At 40.0% G+C, this 22,730-nt stretch overlaps 2 protein-coding genes across 2 annotated transcripts; both read right to left on the reverse strand.

The window, feature by feature from the left end:
* Positions 1-5,640: 5,640 nt before the first annotated feature.
* Positions 5,641-14,515, reverse strand: LOC145489455 (uncharacterized). The gene is made up of 4 exons (XM_081468429.1): positions 14,303-14,515; positions 13,354-13,621; positions 7,733-8,035; positions 5,641-7,637 (listed from the first exon to the last, which is right to left on the reverse strand). The coding sequence occupies exons 1-4, from the start codon at positions 14,513-14,515 to the stop codon at positions 7,102-7,104; spliced, it is 1,320 nt and encodes a 439-aa protein (XP_081324555.1). The 3' UTR covers positions 5,641-7,101.
* A 1-nt stretch (position 14,516) lies between these two features.
* On the reverse strand, positions 14,517-21,908 carry LOC145489456 (uncharacterized). The gene is made up of 2 exons (XM_081468430.1): positions 21,796-21,908; positions 14,517-15,561 (listed from the first exon to the last, which is right to left on the reverse strand). Exons 1-2 carry the CDS (start codon positions 21,906-21,908, stop codon positions 14,517-14,519), a joined length of 1,158 nt encoding a protein of 385 aa, XP_081324556.1.
* Positions 21,909-22,730: the final 822 nt, after the last annotated feature.

Below are 22,730 nucleotides of genomic sequence, written 5' to 3' on the forward strand. Positions count from 1 at the left end.
CAAAATGACCCCGAAAATGTAAATTTTAAAGCAACGATTCCATGATCTTTTTTGCCAGAAGATTAGTTATTACTTAATATTTTAATTCTGAGAGAAACTAACAGAATATTTGTGCTAAAAACTTGAGCAGAAACAATAGAAACTTACCTTGTGTCGCGTTTAAGCTGCTCCAAAATATCCCTAGCCAGAAAAGAATGACTAAACCTTCAGCCATACTTAACTCAGTCTTGAATTATGAAATCCACTTTAGTGTATGATGTTGCACTTCCCCGAGATATTGATCTTTCCTTAGGCAAACGATGAAGCGATGTAACTTTAAAATGCGATGTCCGTCCTCGAAGAAGCGACTAGTCTTCACAAATAGTGATGATGAATCTCATGTTTTGATAACCAATTGCAACAAAGAGAAATTTAACTGTTGTTATGATGGTCAATAGCTATTCGTTAGCTCTTTATTGTTTTCAAGCAAAAACAAGTCTTTTTTATGGACAAATAACGTCACATCATTTGCATGACTCACGTCAAAATATTTTGGACGAGACCGTTGCTACAATAACGCGATGGTGTTCGAAAAACAAAAAGACGGGAAGAGATCTTTCGGAAATAATAACACATGCAAAAGATGACTGATTTAAAGCGCTTTGAATGTTGAGCCAACGGAAATTAAATAAGCCGCAAGCGTCACTTGCAAAAAAGAAAAGACCGTTTCCTAATAACTGCAAGAAAGTAAATCTCCATATTGCGATCACTTTCATAGCACGGTTGAAATGAGTATAATTAAATAGCTCACTAATTTGAGAATGGTTTCTTGTTGTCTTCATAACTAAGTCAAACCAAAAACAAACGTTTATGACTTTGTAAAGTATTGGAGAAATGTCATGGTGCACATCTGTTGTCTTCCCAATTTAACTTGCTATGCCTGTCATTGTGCAGGGCTCGCCATGTGGGCAGTCGCCCGAAGTTTCTTTTCAACGTCTTATTTTATACAAAAATATTTTCAACCTCAAATCGTAGTTTCTAGGCTACAGCACAGGTCTGGCGTTTTCAATTTTTTCTTGTTTTCTTGTTTTTGGACTTTTCCCTTCTGCTGCATTTTGTTAATGGTTAGAAAAAAAAGACAAAGTAAAAAACAAATTCAGTGGAATGACGGTAGAAAATCTTGCTTTATTCCTTGTACCTCTTTGCGGCTGTGTTACACTGTAGCTTAATGTTGGACATTAAGATGGCAAATATTGTAAATTCTGCATTGCTATGCATGTGTTTTTTTTCCCGTGCCACGTTCTCTATTAAAAGCTCCTAAGATCTAAAATTTAAATTTGGTTGAGCCGTTCCTTTCTACACAGTCAATAATAGCTTCGTTAAAAATGTATATTAAATATTCATCAATGAAAAGGAGACTCAGGCTGTAAAGAACTTAAGGCTGTTGCCAGACGTTTTCTGGTGGTCTGGAACTTATGCTTTCACTGTTTCGTTCTCGTGTTTTTATCCGGTACTAACTTAATTTAACAACATAACAGCGAATTCACCTGAAAGGATGCTTTTGAATGTAACGCATGCATGCGCGCTTACGTAAGTTTTGTTTTTGGTTTGCGAAGGAGGTTTGTTATTTCGGTTCTTATGATACCTGTAGCTTTCTTTTGTTCTAGAATGAATGCTCTGCAGTCATAGCTGACGAACTTTACATTGGATCCAGGTGGAACAATTCTTATCATGGGCGGGCCAATGTCGTGTCGTCTAAATCGCAAGGACAGAAGGTCGTGACATTTGACCGTGTGCAGTACGTGAAAGTTGGTCTTGAACGTATACTTTCCGAGGTAATTTCAATAAAGTGAGAAAAATTTATGGTTGATCTGATGATCTATTTATTTCTACGCCCCTGTTGCTCTTACATAACATTGTACTTAGCTGATTCTGTAGTTTTGTCGTAAGAAGTACGTTGTCGCGTTAAAGTCAAATCCGAGGGAGGACTGTTTTCCGGAGATGAGAAAATATGGTTTACCATCTCTTACATGTTTAAATAATTGCTTAAAAGACCCATGTTTGATAATAAATCATTCTCCTTTGTCCGTTTGGCTCGGAAGTCCACACATGGTCTTATCACTGACCTATCGTATTGTAATAGCAGGATCATGATCGAAAGTCTAGCGGTTTAGTAAGTAAGTAAGTAAGTAAGTAAGTAAGTAAGTATAGACTTAATTTAAAGAGGGTAGCTCTAAAATAGTATAAAAATACTAACAAACCAGTGGCCCTCTAAAAATTATGTACCATACGGATGCTAAAACTATGGCATAATTATGAGATAATATAACGAATAAAAATACAATAGATAAGAGATAAAATCAATTTAAAATACAAAAAGTATAACTAAATCACAGAATAAAATGATTTAAAAGCTGCTGTTCTTCAAAAATTTTTTTCCAAAGAGAGTTCCAAAAGAATTAAGCGACGCTATTTTCCGCATTGATAGCGGTAAGCTGTTCCAGGCTTGACAGGCAGTCAGAGTAAATGTTCTTCCTCCTTCAGTTTTACGTTTGATAACAGGGCGAACAATATTGAAGTTGGCATACCTAGTCTGCCGTGAATGAGTGTCGCTAGTAAGCTTAAGTAAACTTTTAAGATAGGTTGGTACATGTCCCTGTAAACGCTTGTATATAATACAGCATTTAGTTAGTTTAACCTGTTCGAAAAATGGTATCCAGTTTAGTTTATTGAACAGTTTGACGGAGGAGGCTTGACAATCGGCGTCTGGAATAACTCTAGCAGCCCTCTTCTGCAACTTTAGAACACGGTTAAGACAATGTTTATCACAGCTCGTCCAAACCACATTTACATAATCAATTACCGGTCTTATCATAGTGTTATAGAAAATAAGTCGATGTTTTAGAGGTAGACAATATTTAATTCTCTTTAAAATGCCTATCCGCTGCGAGAGCTTTTTACTCAATTTCTTCATATGAGGGATAAATGTTAGTTCTTGGTCGATTTCTAGTCCCAAAAGCTTTGCAGAACGAACATTCTCCAGTTGTTTTTCATTAACAACTACAGCAAGGTCATGGTTAATTCTGGTAGAAAGTCGCTTGCCAGTAATGGTAAGCACTTTTGTCTTGCTCTCATTGAGAGGAAGTTTATTAGCTGTTGCCCATTGGTCGACCTCGGAAATTGCTGTAGTCAGTGAACTTTGTAAAACACCAACGGAATCAAAGTTAGCAGCGGAGGTTAACGTCGTGTCTTCTGCGTATAGGTCAATTTGAGCCGAGCTCACATGTAGCGGAAGATCGTTAATAAAGGCGATGAAAAGCAAGGGAACCAGAATTGAGCCTTGAGGTACACCATGACGAACACAAGCAGTAGGGAATTCTATTTTACCCATAGATACCAACTGGCGCCTTTCATTCAGATATGATCGAAACCAGATTAACGATTTGTTGTCAAGCCCATATGCTTGAAGTTTTTGCAATAGAATCGAGTGATCAACCACGTCGAAAACCTTGCAATAATCAATTAAAATCATACCACTCACGCGATCACTGTCAAGGTTGAACAGCAGTTCGTCGATAATTCCAATAAGAGCAGTTTCTGTACTGTGACGCTTGCGAAAACCAGACTGCTTAGAATAAATTAACTTATTGACACACAAATAACTATAAAGTGAGTCGTGTACATGCCTCTCTATTACCTTGGAAAGTACTGGCAACACTGATATCGGACGATAGTTGTTTACGTTTTCTGGATCCCCACCTTTAAATAACGGAGTGACTTTTGCAGTCTTCCAGCGCTGAGGAAAAACTGATGTGACGAAGGAATAATTAATTAATTTAGCAACGGACGGAGCAATAATAGGAGCTGCTAATTTCAGCATTCGCGCACTGATATTATCAATACCACTGGCTTTGTTTGATTATTATCTTCTTCAAATGGCTCCTCTCCGCATTCTTAACTGGCTTCACCATTCTTATTGATATCAGACAGCTCGCACATTGTATTACTCCAAATTGCACGCAAATCCGTTTGACACCTGCATGGGATCTGCAGCAGCCTTCTCTAGGCGGGTAGTCTGCTCCTGAACATGGATTCAGTCACGGACGATACGAATGCTGTTGTGCGGTATTCACAACAGTGTACCCTGTGTCACAGAGGGTGGCTGTAACACCAGCTACAGCAGTGTGTTGGGAGCCCTATAGGACATTCTCGAGTTACCTTGTACGTACTTCTGTTGCAAAACGATTCCTCGTGCAAAACCGTTCATATGAAAATGAGTTTGATTAACATGAAAATGAACCTATTGGCGAACACATTTTCATATGAATCGTTCCGAACGAGGATTCGTTTTGACACAGAGGCAAAAGCCAGCTTGGGAATGGCCTATTGCATAAGTTTGGACAAATGCATCAGTCAGAACAGGGTCTTAGAGCTCCAAGGTGATAATTCAAGTTTTCAGGGGCGGCTGTACCTGTCCTTCACTGAGTAGAAAAACAGAGCTGCTGGAATTTGTATTTGTTGTGAGTATGAATGGTGTATTTTCATTTCGTGTTGCGCTAATACAGTTCCGAGTTAGCTAGTCTTTTTTGCTTTTTTTATTACATCTACAAAACAACAAGGGATTACTTACAATGTTTACAAGGGAATACCACTTACTTAGCTCTTATTAACCGAGCAGGAGGTCTTTATGGGAGAATCTTGACCGAGGTCGTCTGTACAAAACGACTGAGGTCAAGATTCTCCCATACAGACAGACTTAGCTTGGTTAATAAGATGTTTATTATATGGCAAAGAAGAAAACTTTAATTCGTTTAATGTAACTGGTTTGCTGACATTTTGCTTTCGAACGGCGATGAGCTTAACTTAAACCTGCCGAAATGTGCTCGTCCTCTTTACTTTTTTTTCGGGAGCAGGCTTTTTGGCACTTCCATAAATGATTGAGAAGACAATAAAAGAAAATATTGACCATTTTTGTATTTTAGTTTGCTACTTTTTCGACGCAAAATGAAACCGGTCTAGATGTCGGTCTTGATGGGAAAATCTGGACCGCGGTCAATGTCGATTGCAGCCAATCAAATTCGTGAATTCGGTAGTTCCCAGTCCTTGTGAGACACAGCCATATAATAAGCTACAACACTAACGCTTATTTGCTTATTTTATTTAGTTGAGCCCGTACGACCTATTGCAGATCCGAAACTTTGGTGTCTCAGCTTAATATATACAAAACAATAAGAATTATACTCTTTACGCTAACAAAAACAATTTCTCTGAAAGATGCTTACTTGAAAATGAAAGCCAAACCTTGTTAGCGTTCTGTTCACCTTCAATGTAAGGTGTGTACATACAATATAATATAAGATTATTAGTACTAGAACAACTAGCGCTGTGGTAAATGTTTAACTGAGTTAATAAACGTGCAAATCACAGATTTGACCTAAACTTCGCCAATCATCCTACAATGATATACTAAGCTAGGAACATCTGATTTTTGATTTTCTGCGTCTTCCAACATGAACGGTTACTTCCTGAATTCTGAAAAATAGAAGATATATATGAGTTTCATTCAGACAGCTTGACTGACGCGCTCGCTTTTTGAGCTTGATTAGCACAGCAAAATATCCTGATCCTCCTAGTTGCTCACAAATCAACTTTCCGCTGACTTTGTGGGCGGTAAATTAATTTAGCTAGACGCAAACATACTATCTCCACCTTGGGCACGCCACCTTGTTGTGGTGATAGGGTTTGAGTGTCTCGGTGGTCCCAAGACCTATGCCGGCTAGAACATCAGTCCCTGGCAGATTCAACCATGCCAGATTGGTCTCGGAGGAGAGACCCTACAAAGGACCGTCCCTGATCGTCCAGGGTTGGGCGGGGAGCCAATCACCCCACCCTGTAAAAAAAACTAATTTCTTACAGAAATTTCTTCGAGATCGCAACAACAACCCATGCCTGAGCAACAGGGAGATGCCTAGGCATACATGACGCCTGTATGTGAAAGCCTTCCAGAAGCTTCCAGGCCAAAACCTGCACTAAGCCCAAACAAGCACTTAAGATGGGTTGTAGGAATGGTCGAGCCAAACAAATCAGCGCTGATGGCACGTGAGATGGTACAACACAAGGTGGAATGGAAGTGGCAGGATCACCCTCAGTAGCGGACAAACCATCTTTTATGCAGGTCGCGAAGACCAACACCAGGAAGTAGTGGCTCTATATATGCTGGATAAAGTGACTTGCAGCAGGGCACAATGCCCGTAAGCGCATAAGGGAGAAAAGCAACCAAGAAGACATCACGATAGACCTAGCTAGAAGAAGGTGGAATTGGATAGGCCATGTCTTGAGTAAGCCTGCAAACAACATCATCAAAGAAGCCTTGCACTGGACACCAACAGGAACACGCAAACGCGGGCGGCCCAGGCTGAAGTGGCGATGGCGTCAGCTGAAAAAGAATTTTGGGAAAGAGAGAGCCTAACCTAGGGTGAGGCTGCAAAGACCACCCAGGACAGGGAACATTAGAGTGATCTCGTGGGGGCCTTATGCGCCACATGGCGCGAAGAGGCCAAAGTAAGTAACTAACACATGCGATAGCTTCGTTTTCTATGCCTAATAACTGTTTATCGTTTTCTTAACCAACCTGTTACAGTGTCATAGATGTTTTCCACCGCTAAAGAAGGGTAGGTTCTCACGAGTGGCTTTTTGTAGAAATGGTCTGAAGCTTCTTGATTTCTTCCACTGGCCGCTTTACTTCCTTCGGACTCAACCACCGCTTTATCGGTGTCTTTATCTTCCTCGTTACTTTCTTTGGCTCCACTGGCACTTTCCAAGTCTCCAGCTTCCTTGGAAGATCTTGTTCGAGACTTGTCCGTACGTCGTCGCTGGAAAGTTAAATTATTAGACTAGACATTTTATTAAATGAATTGAAGGCGTTAGTAGCAGGATAGTTAAACCCCATGAGGCCCTGTGTTACCCATCCTACTTTCCACGGTGGAAGTTTTTTGGAAAAGGTACATAGAGCAATCGAAGAAAAATACGGCCTTTTATGGAATATGTGGCTTTTCCAAAAATTATGGCAAAGTTTATGTAACAATAGTTTCCAAAACTGCATGATCGTCTTTTACTGAGTCGTTAACTGAAGTAGCTTGAAGCAGCGAGGGAATATCCTTGTCTTACAAAGGGATCTGAATGGCTCATTTGTTCCCATGTTATGATTAGGATACCGTAATTACAGCTAACCACGTTTAACAAAAAATCTTCACTTACCATGATCAAAAAGCGCACAATGGCAGTAGCTACGATAAAGAGGCCCAACGCAGCAACAACTGTCAGAGCTATCGCCCAACGGGGAGTTACTGGCTTGACCGATCCTTTGCTCGACGATGCTACTGGAGTGTGCATTCCTGTGGCTGACAAAGGTTCTGTAGTTGACAGGCCTGTGGTCATCAAAGCTCTAGGTGTTGTGATGGACCAGCCTTCTGATGTAAATAATCCTGTGGTCCATCCTTTTGGTATTGTCCATGGCCACCATGATCCCGTAGTTGTGTCTGTAGGTGCGTCTGTAGTTGTTTCTGTTAATGATCCTGTGTTCCACCATTCTGGCCATCCATTCCAGGAAAACGTTGTTGATGCTGGTCCTGTAGTGCTGTACCTTTGTGTGTGTGTACCTATGTTTATAAAACATTTAAAATGGTGAGTGGTAAAGTGGGATAGTCACTTAGGAATCCTTTTAGTGTTGATTATTTTTAGTGAAATTTATCACCTGTTTCTGTAGTTGACAGGTCTGTGGTCATCAAAGCTCTAGGTGTTGTGATGGACCAGGCTTCTGATGTAAATAATCCTGTGGTCCATCCTTTTGGTATTGTCCACCATGATCCTGTAGTTGTGTCCGTAGGTGCGTCTGGAGTTGTTTCTGTTACTGATGGTGTCGCTCTTGTAGTAGTGTCTGTAGTTGCATCTGTAGTTGATTCTGTTAATGATCCTGTGTTCCACCATCCTGGTCCTCCATTCCAGGACAACGTTGTTGACGCTGGTCCTGTAGTGCTGTACCTTTGTATGTGTGTACCTATGTTTATAAAACATTTAAAATGGTAAGTGGTAAAGTGGAATAGTCACTTAGGAGTCCTTTTAGTGTTAATTACTTTTAGTGAAATTAATCACGTAGGTTTTTTGTAATTCTACGGTTCATCGACAAGTAGATGTTCATCGAAAATTATGTAGTTGCCGTGAAAAGTGTTGCTTAATCTTGTGTATGTTTCCGTCCACTTAAAATTAATTAGAGAAATATATCAGAGGGGAACTAAGCTTGATGGGTGTCCTTTTTAACTTTAGTACACGTCACATATCTTGTCCAGTTCCTTCAAAACGCTGCCTCCCTTTTAAACGCAGTTGTGCCATCTTAAATATTCTATACCAACCATGATTAAAAATTATATGACTTGACAGTTTCCATTTTTACCTCTAAGTTTATAAAGTTATTACTTTACTTAGGAAGAAAGAGAAATATAAAAGTACACTTTAATTGAAAATGTAATGACGTTTTAATTTTGCACTCTTGCACTTGACGCCGTACATCTAACCATACATCTGATCTTCTTTATGTTGGAATAGTTATGGCCTGCTTTCATTTGCCATATGTGTCAAGCAGTTTCCCACAGGGTATATTGATCTTTCGGGTTGTGTAAATGTTTGAACAGATGGAACCTTTTGAATATAATCTTAAAATTCTTCAAGTTTGAAATATTTGCTTATGGTGGTGCACATCTTGTGTATAGGAAGCAAAGTTTACCTCAGGTTGCCACTGAGATTATGCAGGCCGTATGTGCTGTAGGACTACGCAATTTAAACCTGGGTAACGTAAGTTTTGGGGAATTTTTGCTTGCGTAATCTAAACTTGCAAAAAGGCTAAAATTTGTCTTACGCGATATTTTATGTTTTATTTTTGAACGATTTTTAATTTATTTATCCTTCTCCTGGTGCACCGACGCCAAAGAATTGCGGAAAAGAATAAATTAATCTATTCAATATAAAAGAAACGGATGGTCATAAACATCGGGTGGCGATCTTCGTATCTCGGCTTTCGATCGGGGTTGTAAATAAGGATTCGCTTCCACTGGAAAGTGATTGAATGCTGTTGACAACTATGCTTGTTTTGGTTGGTACAAGCACTCTTGTCTCCCTCCTTTTCAAGGATTAGTTGAGCGCACGCGATAAAGGGACGTACAGATGCTGCACTAAGCATTTTTCAGTTAGGTTTTAAGGAAGTGAGGTTGCCCTAGAAAAATCTCGAGAGTTTTAAATTTTACTTACGGTGCTACATATTGGTGTTATTTTTTCCGTTACAGTTAACTCAATCCAGAATATACTACAAGTAAAGTTATAAGAAATTAAATGCTTACCAAATATAAAAGCGCTGCTCAGAATTATCGCGGTCGAAAAAATAATCAATAGTGAGGCCATTTTAGATCAAAGTGCTAGTTGTCAACTTCCCCAGCTTTGGTTGTTCGTGATTAGTGCTTCCTGAGCTCCAAAGTAGAGTAAACTCAATTGCGCAACTCAACTTTTTCCGAATGCCAATTTCTTATGTGCTCCTTTTAATGCGCAAAAGCCCTTTTAACGGTTAACTTTTCTGATTTGCATTACAATATAATCCAACATATATGTGAGGCAATTTCGCTCAATTTTGTTGCTTTGCCCGAAATTGCCTTGCAATTAGCTTTGAATCTAGAATAAACATTCTGACGTCAACATTTCTGGAAAAGAAGGAAAAGATATTTCCTTACAGATTTCCTTAGAATTCGCCTTTGCGTACAGAAAAGCAAACACATTTCTAAAGATCTTTAAACTTCATGGTAAATAGTAACACAGGAACCACTTTTTGTATGTTCCTAATACAAAATCGTCGCAACAGCGCTTTGTGCGTGCCTGACATCTCTCCTCTGGCGTAGCCAAAATACAGTCTAAATAGCTTTTTCTCACAACTAGAAACTAATCACGTGTCGAATAGGCATATTGATCTTTCGGGTTATGCAAGTGGTTGAACAGATGGAACCTTTGAATATAATCTTAAGTTAATTCATCAAGTTTAAAATATTTGCTTATGGCGTAAAGATCTTGTATATAGCAAGCAAAGTTTACGTTAGGGTACCACTGAGATTATGCAGGCCGTATGTACTGTAGGATTACGCAATTTAAACATGGACAACGTATGTTTTTTGGGATTTTTGATTGCGTAAGCTATCCAAACTTGCAAAAAGGCTAAAATTAGTCCAAAACGATGTCTTATGTTTTATTTTTGAAGGAATTTTGTTCTGCTGGTGTACGGAGGCCAAAGAATTGCGGAAAGAATCACTGAGTAAATTAATTAATTCAATATAAGAGAAACGAATGGTCAAAAAGATCGGGTGACGATCTTTGTCTTTCGGCTTTAGATCGGGGTTGTTAATAAGGATTCTCTTCAACTGGAATCTGATTCAATGCTGTTGACAACTTTACCCGTTTTAGTGGGTACATATTCGTTGAAGCAACTCTGGTTTCTCTGCTTTTCGAGGACTGGTTGAGCGCACGCGATGAAGGGACAGTTGCTGCCAACAGAAAACTAAGCATTTTTCAGTCAGGTATTGTAGAAGTGAGGTTGCCCTAGAAAAATCTTGAGAGTTTTAACTTTGAATGAGTGTTACGTAATTTGGGTATTTTTCCGTCGGATCTCAATGAGTTGCAGTTTACTCAATGCAAAATATAGTTATAAGAAAGTAAGTGCTTACCAAAGATTAAAGTGTTGCTCAGCATTATCCCGGTCCAAAAAATAAACAGTAGCGAAGCCATGCTCGATCAATGTGCTAGTTCCCTAGCTTTGGCTGTGTGTAATTAGTGCCTTCTGATCTCCAAAGTAAAGTGAGGCGATTAAAGAAGGGACATTACGTCATGTACAACGGCTCCATTAGGTCGGCACCCTTCTTTCCTTGGAACTCACCTTTGTTACACGACAAAATATTGTTGTCGAGGAAAGCATAACCTTGAGACTCATGAGGCATCTTGAAATGAAATAACTTTCACTGACCAAGATTTGCTAATGCTCAACCATGACCTTAACGGTTTTACTAACATGGAACAATTATCTTTTGAAGCCTCTATGTGGTAGCCCCTTGTGAAGCACAGAACGGGTGCACAATAGCCATAGGTGACTGTGCCCTTAATTGCTTCCCTAATTGGTGTCAAATTGATGCCATTTCAATTATATTATATGCAACGACTTGCATTGTTTGCTTTTTTTCTTTCGTTAAAAAAAAAATCAATGCCCACTGAGTTTCACAACAAATAGCCAACTGGTCTGCCTCCTACCAGTTGGGATTTTTAACTATGTTACGTTTATTTGTTTCCTTTGTTTCAGTGGCATGCTTGTAAACTAGCTAAGTTTAGCGCTTAGATAGCTAAGTGCATGACCACTATTTTCTTACATTTAGGGAACATGCCGGGCAAGTGCTTCAACCTTCGAAAAGCGGGTCCGAAATTTTTCTTTGCCGTATGCCTGTAGCCTCAATCTTGGGTTCACAAAATTTGCTTTCCAGGCGGCTTATTTCCACTTTCCCCAGGCCATTCATGACGGTGCTCACTCGCGAGCCTGAAATATGCTTGCTTCCCAGGCTAGGGGAAAAGTGATAAACAAACAGTCAGCTGCATGTACTTAGCAGATAGTGTGGTGCCCGTTTGTGTCTAATTGCTTTTGACAGAAAACTCCTGAAGCACTCTTACAAGCCCTATGACTAACGAGAAGTTGGCAAGCGTGCTTCCACTACATGCAAGTTTCGAATTTTGCAATTATCTGAATCTTTTCAGAACGCCGATAGATTTAAGAACCTGCTCAAACTAAATATGCAATTCCAAAAGGAAATACGAAAAATTAGCCGTTTGGTCTTTGTGGTTTTATAGCATCCGATTGGGTGTAACTCAACTAGTAGACCAAAGTCCAATTCAAAGTGTCACGTTTTTGTTCAGAGTCGTACGAACAGAATAAGCTGTAACTACTCAATAATTAGTAGAATGACATTAACTCTGTGTTAATCATACAAAAAACAACCAAACCTTACTGTTGTAAAAGCCAAGAAATGCTCTGTTTCAATCAACCCTTTTGGCCCTCGTTAGCTGTACTCAGACAAAACTATTTTTAGTGCCAAATTGTATTTTGTAGGCTACAGCGCAATTCTGGCGTTTTCAAATTTTTGTTGTTTGCTCTTTTTTTCTGGAATCTTCCCATCTGCTAAGCGCTCTGTAAATGGTTGAAAAGACCTGATTTTAATGGTGATAGAAAAGGTTGTTCTATTTCTTGTCAATAATAGCTTTGCTAAAATTAAATAATAAATATTCATCGATGAAAGCGAGACTCAGATTGTAAAAAACTCAAGGCTGTTGCCAGGCTTTTTCTGGTCGTCTGGATCTTTTACTTCCACTACTTCATTCTCGTGTTTTCAGCAGGTGCTAATTTAATTTAACAATATAACAGCACATTCACACTAAAAGATGCTTTTGAATGTAGCACGTGCGCGCTAAAGTATGTTTTTATTTTGCTTCTTTGCTATTTTATTTTGCCTCTCGTGATACATGTACCTTTCTTTCGTTCTAGAATAAATGCACTACAGTCTTAGCCGACAAGCTTTGCATGGGATCCGGGTGGAAAAGTACTTGATCCTTGTGAGTTCGTGATTTAGATGGTTAAGATACAAGTGAACATATGAAATATCATGTATTTCTCATTTAGCTCAGAACTCCAAGATGATAATTTAATTTTCAAAGGTAGTTGTACCTTTCCTTTACGGAGTAAGACTGAGTAAAAAACAGAGTTCCAGGGATTTATAGTTTTTTTTATTTTCATTTCGTATAAATATGCCTTGGTTTTCCCAGTAATGCTTGGTTCCATAACTCCCATTACAAACGGCATATTCTTTTTTCTTTTTTGTTGCAACTACAAAACAACAATGCGTTACTTACATGGTTTGCAAGTCAATACTTCTTACACTACAAGGCCGTAAGACTTATTGCAGGTCCGAAACTTTGGTCTCTCAGCTTAACTTACACAAACGAAACTAACGAAATCAATTATATACTAAGCTAGAAACATCCGATCTTCGATTCTCTGCATCTTCCGGCATAAACGGTCTCTTCCTGAAATCTGAAAAATAGAACGTATATATGAGTCTCATCTTAACGGCTCGACTAACGTGCCCGCTTTTCGAGCTTGATTAGCACAGCAAAATATCCTGATTCTCCGAGTTGCTCACAAATCAGCTGTTCGCTGACTTTGTGAGCGGTTCGATCAGCATCGGGAATGAGTTAATTTCTCTTAACGAAAACATACGATAGCTTCTTTCCTCGCCTTACGACTGTTACCGTTTTCTTGGAAGAGTTTTGACCGTCCTGTTGCAATGTCATAGAAGATTTCCGCTGGTAAAGAAGGGTAGGTTCTCTTAAGTGGCTCTTCGTAGATATGGTCTGAAGCTCCTTGATCTCTCCCACTGGCTACGTTACTTTCTTCGAACTCAACCACCGCTTTATCGGTGCGTTCATTTTCCTTGTAACGTTCTTTGGCCCCACTGGCATTTTCCAAGTCTTCCGTTACCTTGAAAGATTCTGTTCGAGACTTGCCTCCACGTCGTCGCTGTGAAGTTTAATTATTAGACAAGATATTTATTAAATGCGTGGAAGCCATTAGCAGCGGGATCGTTAAAGTAGGCCTGTTAATTGACTTACTGAACTTTTATACACTATTGAATTCCTAATGCACAACTGTATGTACTGTATGTATTTATGGTCGTGCAAATATGGCTAGCTGTTGTCGATAAATATATACCTGCGCACATACACTGGGCTTAAACACGAAAAGATCACCGGTATAGACGGACAAAGCAGTCTGCGAGATTTATCTGGATCTTAAGCGTGCATTTGAGGAAACTGGCTGATACCGAGAGTGAGAGTGGAGGTTGTTGTACATTCTTGTGGATTTCTCAGCTATCATTCAAAATTTCAGCCCATTTCTCAGTGTGACAATTAATCTTCACCTTACCATGATCACAAACCATACAATGGCAGTAGCCAGGATAAAGAGACCTCACAAAGCAACAACTGTCAGAGCTATCGTCCAGCGGCGAATTAAGGTCTTTATTGTCTCGTTCTCCGTGTTTTCCCCTTCCTTTACGCTGTTTTCCGCCATTCCAGTTGTAACGTGACCGTAAACGTACCCTTGCATTACTTCCGTCCCGTTAGATCAATCCAGGCAATCCATTATCTCGCTTCTGTTCATATAAGATGTATCATCGAAAACAATCAAGAACTTTGTTACCACGCTTCCTTGTCGAAACCCTGTGACATTGACGAACAAGAAGCCAGGCATATCGTGAAACACATTTGTCAAAGCAGCCTCTAGTTTTGCTTTAAGTTCTTGGAAATCGATACTCTTGGGGTCATTAAGAGATTCGCTAAAAGCCAAATTTAACAACCTGATTTCAAAGACGATAGTTAGCTTCTCTTCTAAATCAATGTCTGTCTTGTTCATGTTACTTATTTGCGCTATTACCAACTTGACTGATCCTTTGCTCGACGATGCTCCTTTTGTTGTATTCGTAGGTGAATCTGTAGTTATTGCTGCTACTGATGGTGTTGCTTCTGAGGATTTGTCTTTTGGTGCATGTGTAGTTCTTTCTACCACTGATGATGTCACTTCTGGAGTAGGTGCATCTGTGGTTGTTTCTGCTATTGATAGGGTCGCGTCTGAAGTAGGTGCATCTAGTTGTTTCTGCTACTGATGGTGTCACTTTTGAAGTAGGTGCATCTGTAGTTGTTTCTGCTACTGATGGTAACACGTTTGAAGTAGGTGCATCTGTACTTGTTTCTGCTACTGATGGAGTCACGTTTGAAGTAGGTGCATCTGTAGTTGTTTCTCCTACTGATGGTGTCACTTTTGAAGTAGGGGCATCTACAGTTGTTTCTGCTACAGATGGTGCCACTTTTGAAGTAGGGGCATCTGTAGTTGTTTCTGCTACTGATAGGGTCGCGTGTGAAGTAGGGGCATCTGTGATTGTTTCAGCTACTGATGGTGCCACTTTTGAAGTAGGGGCATCTGTAGTTTTTTCTCCTACTGATGGTGTCACTTTTGAAGTAGGTGCATCTACAGTTGTTTCTGCTACAGATGGTGCCACTTTTGAAGTAGGGGCATCTGTAGTTGTTTCTGCTACTGATAGGGTCGCATGTGAGGTAGGGGCATCTGTAATTGTTTCAGCTACTGATGGTGCCACTTTTGAAGTAGGGGCATCTGTAGTTTTTTCTCCTACTGATGGTGTCACTTTTGAAGTAGGTGCATCTGTAGTTGTTTTTGCTACCGATGGTGTTGCGTCTGAAGTAGGTTTATCTGTAGTTGTTTCTGTTTCTGATGGGTTGGCTTTTGAAGATCTGCTTCTAATTGTGTCATTTCTGAAGTGGGTGCATCTGTTTTTGTTTCTGCTATTGATTGTTTCACTTCTGAAGTAGGTGCGTCTGTCGTATTTTCTACTACAGATGGTGTCGTTTCTGAAGTTTTGTCTGTAGGTACATCTGTAGTTGTTTCTGAATGAACAGAAAATACATCATCAGAAAGTTCGTGAAGTCTTTTTTTTGGCACTTTTTTGATTTGAAAACATTTATAAATTACAGGTTGTCATACCTTTGTTCATATTTCCGACAGAACTAAACGAGTTGTAGTTGATGCAATGCGAAATATTTTAAGGGTAAAGTGAGAAGAAATTAAGTGCTTACCAAATATAAAAACGTTGCTCAGAAATATCCCGGTCGAAAATATAATCAATAGCGCAGCCATGCTTCATCAATGTGGTAGTTAATTACCCGCCTCCAGCTTTGGCTGTTCGTAGTAGCTTCTTGATCTCCAAAGTAGAGTTATTTTATTTTGTGCAACTCAACGTTTTCCCAATGCCAATTTCTTAGGCGTTTTATTTTTAGTGCGCAAGAGCCCTTTGCATGCTCCTGCTGTGATGGCTGAGTTTTAAATGTCTTGCATTGTGCTGTTGAACAAAGAAGAGGTTTGCCGAAAGAAGAATATCCTCAAAATTCATATGGCGTATCTCGACATACGTTTTTATATTATATATCAAACAGGCAAGTCTGTGGAGAACTTAGGGCGCAAATGGTCATGGTCATAGTCATGATTTCTTTTGTGTGATGAATTATTAATGTCTTGATCAATAACGATTTTTTTAAAACATAAGCGAGGGAATATTAAAAGTTAATAGCCGATATTTCGGCATCATTGTGGCACCATTCTCAAGGAAAAGTGAATAAATTAATGCGAAGATTTGATTTCTAAACTGTTGCAGTCTCTACAAATTAGCATAATAACAAATGATCACGAGTTCTCTAAGTGAATACCTTTGTGCGAATCGAACCCGTTTGCACATGATTAAAAAAATGTAGAATAAGGTTCTTTCTTTCAGAAAAACTTTGGCAAGGAGCAATTTTTCTGAAATAGAGTGGAAAAGTAGCCGGGTTGCTGCGCTTTAAACATTAAACACGAAAAGAAACGTTAATTAACTTGACAGCTATGCCAGATAGTTAAACCTTCCTTTATGAAAGAACAGCTGTCATTTTGCTTTTCCTTCCACAAGTCAGCTTTGTATAAATAATTTACCTCGATAGCAATGATGTCGTGGGGTGATGAAAGAATGTAAATCACGTTATCTACAACGGCTCCATCTGGTCGGCTTTCCTACTTAGGACTCACCTTTGTTACACGACAAAACATTGTTGTCCCTTCGCGTGTGTGTTTTTGGAAACGCTTGCTACGCAGGCTAGCAACAATTTTATTTTGAAACCGCTTTGTGGGACGTTTCCCTGCAGTGTCTTAATCGAACGATTTCCGCGAAGGAAACGTATGTTTAAAGATGCTGTAGTCTATTTGTCTGGTTGTATTCACAGCCTCGAACGCTTACAAAGCATGAAGTTATTAAATTTGCTTTAGAATCATAGTGGGAGTACATAATGAGGATTGCACTGCAGTGGCCTGGTTTTCTTTTGTGAGAAATTTGCTAAGAAAACTTGAGTTTATCCAGCTTTCTCGATATATTTAACAATTATTCCATGAGCGCGCGTTGGATATGAGATGGTAAATAGCCAACGAGGCCCGTAGGGCCGAGTTGGCTATAACCAATCTCATATCCAACAAGCGCGAATGGAATAATTGTTTTATTAAATTCGGTGCGTTTGTATTCTTGGAAATATAGCTTAATTTTATTGGATTTTAATTTTACAAAACGACCGGAAGTCGATGTAACAAAAACAACAACAAGTGGGAAATCACATGACATGCGCGCCGTTTGTAAAATTAGTTGAATGAAAAATTTGAGAGCGAAGCAAACGAATTTGCTGAATGAAATTGCAATCAAGTAGAATTCAAGAAACGTCTATCAAATGAAGGAGATATAACCTTGGCCAGAAAGTTTGAAAAGCGTTCGAGTTCGAGTCATGGAGAAGAGCCAAATAATTGTGCACTTGCACATTGCCATCGTAATAATGCTGTGGAAAACTTTGATCGCCATGTGACACAGACGTTGTGCCAAAATTATTCTCGACAAGATCTCTCTCAGGATTCCCTTGCTTTGAAAGCCTTGGCATTTCGAGCTGTATGTGTGGAGCTCATTGTTGGTCAGTTTTAGAGTCAAGGACAGAAACTATCTTAGCGTCAGATTCATCTTCAGAATCTCCGAGGCCACCCTGGTGGTTTTTCGTGGCTGGTAAAGAACCGGGCTTACTTCGGTTCAGCTCAAAACACTCAACTCCTTGAGGTGTTTTTCGCAAGGACAGAATTGTTGGCGCTAGCTGTCGTTGATTCTCTCGTCGTCGTCGGCCAAAAAAGAGACTGAGATAAAACTGGGTCGTCCTCTGTAGCTGTGCGGGATTCTTGCTCTCGGCCGATCCGAGCTTGCTTAGTCGAACAGTTTCCTCATCTGCTCATTGGAAACTGGTTTCTTATGGACTACGCCGGCAATTATGCCTGTTTTCCTGCGGCCTTTTACAAATGCATATGCTCTAATAATTTATTTGCCTGGTCAGAGATAATGGAAAACGGTTTGTTGTGCGGCGGCGTGCGAAGGAAATGATCAACTGGCGACTTTAATGGATTTAATCAATGAACTTTTGCAATACGTGTTATCTTTCTTCCTCGCAGACGAGTAAAAACACTTCAACTGAACATTCAGTTCTTCTTTTGACATTTCTTATATCGGTTTCGAAAATTTGGTGCCACCAGAACTAGCAAGCCATTCTGTTCAGGTAAAATTTGTTTTTGTTACATAATCTTCATGAATGCGTAAAATCTCGCCGGTCATATTTTAATTTTGCAACTTTAAGGGAAACTTAACGTATACGTACCGTTAAATAATCTTATCTCGAGCTTTGTGGCTTTTTTGTTGTTACTGGGTCGGCATTGTCCATAATTTCCTGTATTTGCTGTGTAGATAGCTCACCGAATGTGCTTTTTTTCATCCATTTTTTTTGTCGACGAAACTTTGCTTCACGCGAAAAAGCTCATGCCGAGCGACATTTGCCGCTTTCATTTCCATATAAGGTCAAACGCAGGTATAATGGCTGGTAACCGAGATCCAGTGAACCAATCAGAAAGCTAGAATTGCATTATCCGAGGCTGAGAATTTAATAATTACACTTACACCTTAATAGACCATATTTGTATTCTCGGTATTGAAATGACATTAACCTCGTTTTGATGATATTCCCCCGCATGAGCCTCTATTTCAAGCTAGTTCCAGTCCAATACCGAGGATACGAATAAGGCCTATTCTTTAAAGGTATAGGGTCATCACTATAAACGGCAACGCGAGATCCTCAAACAAAACTCGAGACTCCCCGCGAGACCATATCTCGTGATGCATAGAGCGTCTGCGCGCACCGGCAATGGGTGACACTGCCCTTAAGTACTGTCCTTAATATTTTGCTTTCACATTTATGTCATTTCAATGACATTTATATGCAACTACGTTGCTGTTGCAATTTGTTGTTTACTTTTCCTTTTTTTAAAAAGAGCCAATGTATTAACCATTGTCATAAAAGCAGCCACCCCTCTGAGACTCTCTTGACGAAGCCATAACACTTGCATGAAGAACCAGACAAAATCGTGTTATTTTCTCTTGGAAAACCTGATTGCTCCCGTTGAAGGTAAGCGATAGAATAAGAACTGGGTTCAAATGAACGAGAAGAAGAGGAGTGAAATGAAACTTTGAAAGATGCAATCGTCTCGACAGTCTAGTTATAGAGCAAACGTTTAAAAAGTCTCCTGTAGGCAGCTGAGTGCCGGACGGTGACAGATTCGACTTTTGTTGGGAGAACTCGGAATCTTTTTTCCAAGTCGCTTTTGTTATTGACTTCAGCTGACATCATATTCATAGCAATCCTAGAGTTTTGCCCATTTCAAACTCTTCGTTGATGCAGTGAAGACGTGTCTTCTGTCTGAGGACCAGTTTTACTCCTGAAGGAAGATGCTTGATGCCGGAAGAACTTAACCGAAGGTAAGCACTGCTTTTGGCAAACATCCCTGTAATTTTGTTTAGAAAGTCACACGAGCGCCAAACTGTTACCCAAGCGAGTAAACACGTGGCCTCGCTGTTCGCTTTGAGCGTCGCTTTATCAGGATCTTGAAACAGGACAGCAAAGCGGCATCTTCAATTCCGTCTTCCGTTTGCAATATTTCAAGGGCAGCCAATTTGAAAGGTACTCTATCAAAAACGTATGCTCTATAATAGTAAGTTGAGATTTCCGACAGTTCAGTCGCTAAACCTGCCTGAACCAAACGATGAAATAAAGCCTCGAGGATTAGAAATACGCAAGAATAATTCAACATTCAGGGAAAGTTTCAAAGAGAAAATTTCGTTCGACAGTTTTTTTTTCTGATGAATCTTAACATATTTTTTTACCAATGATTAGGACTAAGGCCTCTTAGTCTAATTTAATTCGTCGAACCTATTAATTTTCAAATAGGCGCATGAATGGTGCGACGTTTGTTGCAATTAAATTCGACTCAAATTAATTGGTTCGACTCTAACATAGATTCGACTTGCCAAGTCGGATAATGCGACAGTGGTTCGGCGTTTCAGCAAACGCCGCTCTAAACCCGCGCTGAACTCAATGTATAAATAATCCAAATTACAAAATAACTGATTCAAATGTGATGGACTGAGCAAACGTCACAAAAACACATACTCCTCCATCTGCCAAACGCTATTCCCCCCTCCCCCCCCCCCTGACAAACATGCGCTGTACGAAGACAATTTCGCGATCGGGAATGCATTCTCGTCCCCAAAGGCCGCGCTCCTTTTGGTCAGCACCAAAAGGAGCGCGGCCTCTGGGGACGGGAATGCCGTTAGAGAATGCCGAAAGTCATTGCTGACATCGCACAGCGTGATGGAAATGTGTTGTTCCTGTTTCATTGAAACTAAATATAAATGCTTCAGATGCGAATTGCCTACTTGCATTAAATGCTAACTATTTGAAGAAAACGAGGACGTTGAGGGATAGACAGCCAGTAAAAGCGTTGCATACTGCGAGGCTTGTGACAGGGACCTAAAGAGAGCCGCGCCGTGTCTACCGTTGTCTGAAGAGAAGAGTACCGGCATTTCGCTGGTAAGTCCTAGCAGTAACTAGTCGCGCATCGAGTGAATAGCACAGATTAACCGCGTCAAGCATGCATTCGACAGAAGGACCCTTCTCATAGTTACGAATACCTTAGTTTTGAGCAAATTGTTTTTGATCAAAGGTGTGGGCCAACTGCTCGAAATTAAATATCGACAAACTACAATCGATACAAAACTTTGAGTGTAGAATAGTTAGTGGAATTCGGAAATATGATCATGTTACGCCTGAACTAAAACGCCTTAAGTGGCTTCCGGTATCCAGTCAGCTTTACTATCGAAATGCTATCTTGGCTTTTAAATGTATGTATGGTCGCGCCCCTGAATACCTAAGCACTATCTTCATCAAACGTTCTGATGTAAATAGATACACAACCAGGAGTTCCTAATTGTCAAATGTCCCTCTTTTTAGAACTGCCTCTGGGCAGAGAACTTTTTATCACCGAACTGTCAGCATCTGGAATTCCTTGGAATCGAATTTAAAACTTTGTAGTAACGAAACAATCTTCTGAGGGATTTTTTAGGATATAATTGATATAGTGATGAGTAATTTTTTATTTTTTAATCTTGTAAGTAATTTAAATGACTATGTGAATTATTACTTTATAATTATTATTGTTCCTGAAAAGCCCCATTGGGGAGGTTCAATAAAGTATTCATTCATTAGTAACTTTGAGTCCTGCCGTTGTTTTAGTTTTGTTTTTTGTTTAGTTTTTGTTTTCTCCTGGAGCACACAGCAAACTGACCAAGATTGTATGTCTATATTCTTTCACACGAACGCAATATGACGCATTTCCTTTGGAAAAGATTGTAACGGGAAACCCCTTCTTAAGAAACGAACTTTTTAAGCTGAAAAAGGTCGTAATCTTTAACATGGCGTACCACCTTGTAAGGTTAAGAGCCTTCTTTGATTATACTCGACGTCCTTTCTGTTTGTTTCCTTCAAAATGGAAACAAATCTCTCTTTTGACGAACTGCGTTTGATAAAGGTGTTACGTTCACTATTTATATAGTACGTTCCAGATACCAACAAATGCTATATAAACGTTCCGTGTCTAGTGAACCACCATCACCATGATTTTAGGGAGTTTAAGCAATGACGACGACGCGCCTAGGATGACGCCCCATTAAAAATGGATTTACATTTTACCTTCGAATTTTGCTATTATCTAGATCTGTTGAGTACGCCACGCCGATAGGTCTGTTTTGCAGAGGACGGCTATAAAATGCACAACTTGATTTATGACGTACATGCATAGCCATGGTTCTGTTAATTAGACCCTTTGTTTGGTGACGTTCTAGGCCCCGTCCAAACGTTTCTCGAAAATGATGGCGCCAGGATAACCATGTGATCTTCCTGACCGAGTTTTCCTCAAACACAAATCGAAAATGACCGGTGATTGTGGGGCGTTTTCAAGTTCCTCCGGCGTAGTGTGGACGGAAAACATTTGATGCTTTTTCAGAATGAATCCTCCAATTTCAAATTATTCCAGCTAAGTGTGAACGGGGCCCTAGTTGGCGTCGCCTTCGTACTTTGCTTAAGCTCCCCTTAAAACCAGGCGTAGTCACTCGATATACCGATTATCGATTGCAATCGATTGTCGTAAGAATCGATGAGAATCGATTGCCGATGGTAAATTGGTAACGATTGATTACATTGATAACGGAGCTCCGGCGGCCCGAATTCGAATGGCCACCAAGCGGGGCACCATAAATTGATTTTTTCATGGTTATTATGGCTAGCGGCATTGCTCGTGGGCGCGTGCGCACGACGACGACGGCAGCGCCGGCGACGGAGGCGGCCAAACTCCAGCTAACAGGTTGACAGAGACATGCAGCCCTTACACCGTACATCTTTGATAGTGGACATCCCTGGTATGGTCGATTGACACCTGTCAAAAGAAGGTATCCGCTGACCAGTATCACGTGACCATATCGTGGGCTCAAGTCTAGAGCTCATTGAGCTTACGTGTTTCTTGAAGTTGACCGTTGACCAAGTGCTGCTTTTCGATTTGATCGCGTGTTCACGTCAGGTTAACTTGTTGTAATCAGGGCCGGTTTGTTCGGAAACCGGTTAACGCTAAC

The sequence above is a fragment of the Orbicella franksi genome, chromosome 6 (genome assembly GCF_964199315.1).
Source record: "Orbicella franksi chromosome 6, jaOrbFran1.1, whole genome shotgun sequence".
NCBI classification, from domain to species: Eukaryota; Metazoa; Cnidaria; class Anthozoa; order Scleractinia; family Merulinidae; genus Orbicella; species Orbicella franksi.

Bases quoted from the DNA above. Each gene is read 5' to 3' on its own strand.
- LOC145489455 (XM_081468429.1), bottom strand. From the start codon at position 14,515: ATGAACAAGACAGACATTGATTTAGAAGAGAAGCTAACTATCGTCTTT. The intron at 8,036-13,353 runs GTAACAGTCGTA...TTATAAACATAG, and splicing joins AAAACTCTTCCAAGAAAACG to GTACACACATACAAAGGTAC. The intron at 7,638-7,732 runs GTGATAAATTTC...TTATAAACATAG, and splicing joins CCTGTCAACTACAGAAACAG to GTACACACACACAAAGGTAC.
- LOC145489456 (XM_081468430.1), bottom strand. From the start codon at position 21,908: ATGGCTATGCATGTACGTCATAAATCAAGTTGTGCATTTTATAGCCGT. The intron at 15,562-21,795 runs GTAAAATGTAAA...CTGTTCATTCAG, and splicing joins GATAATAGCAAAATTCGAAG to AAACAACTACAGATGTACCT.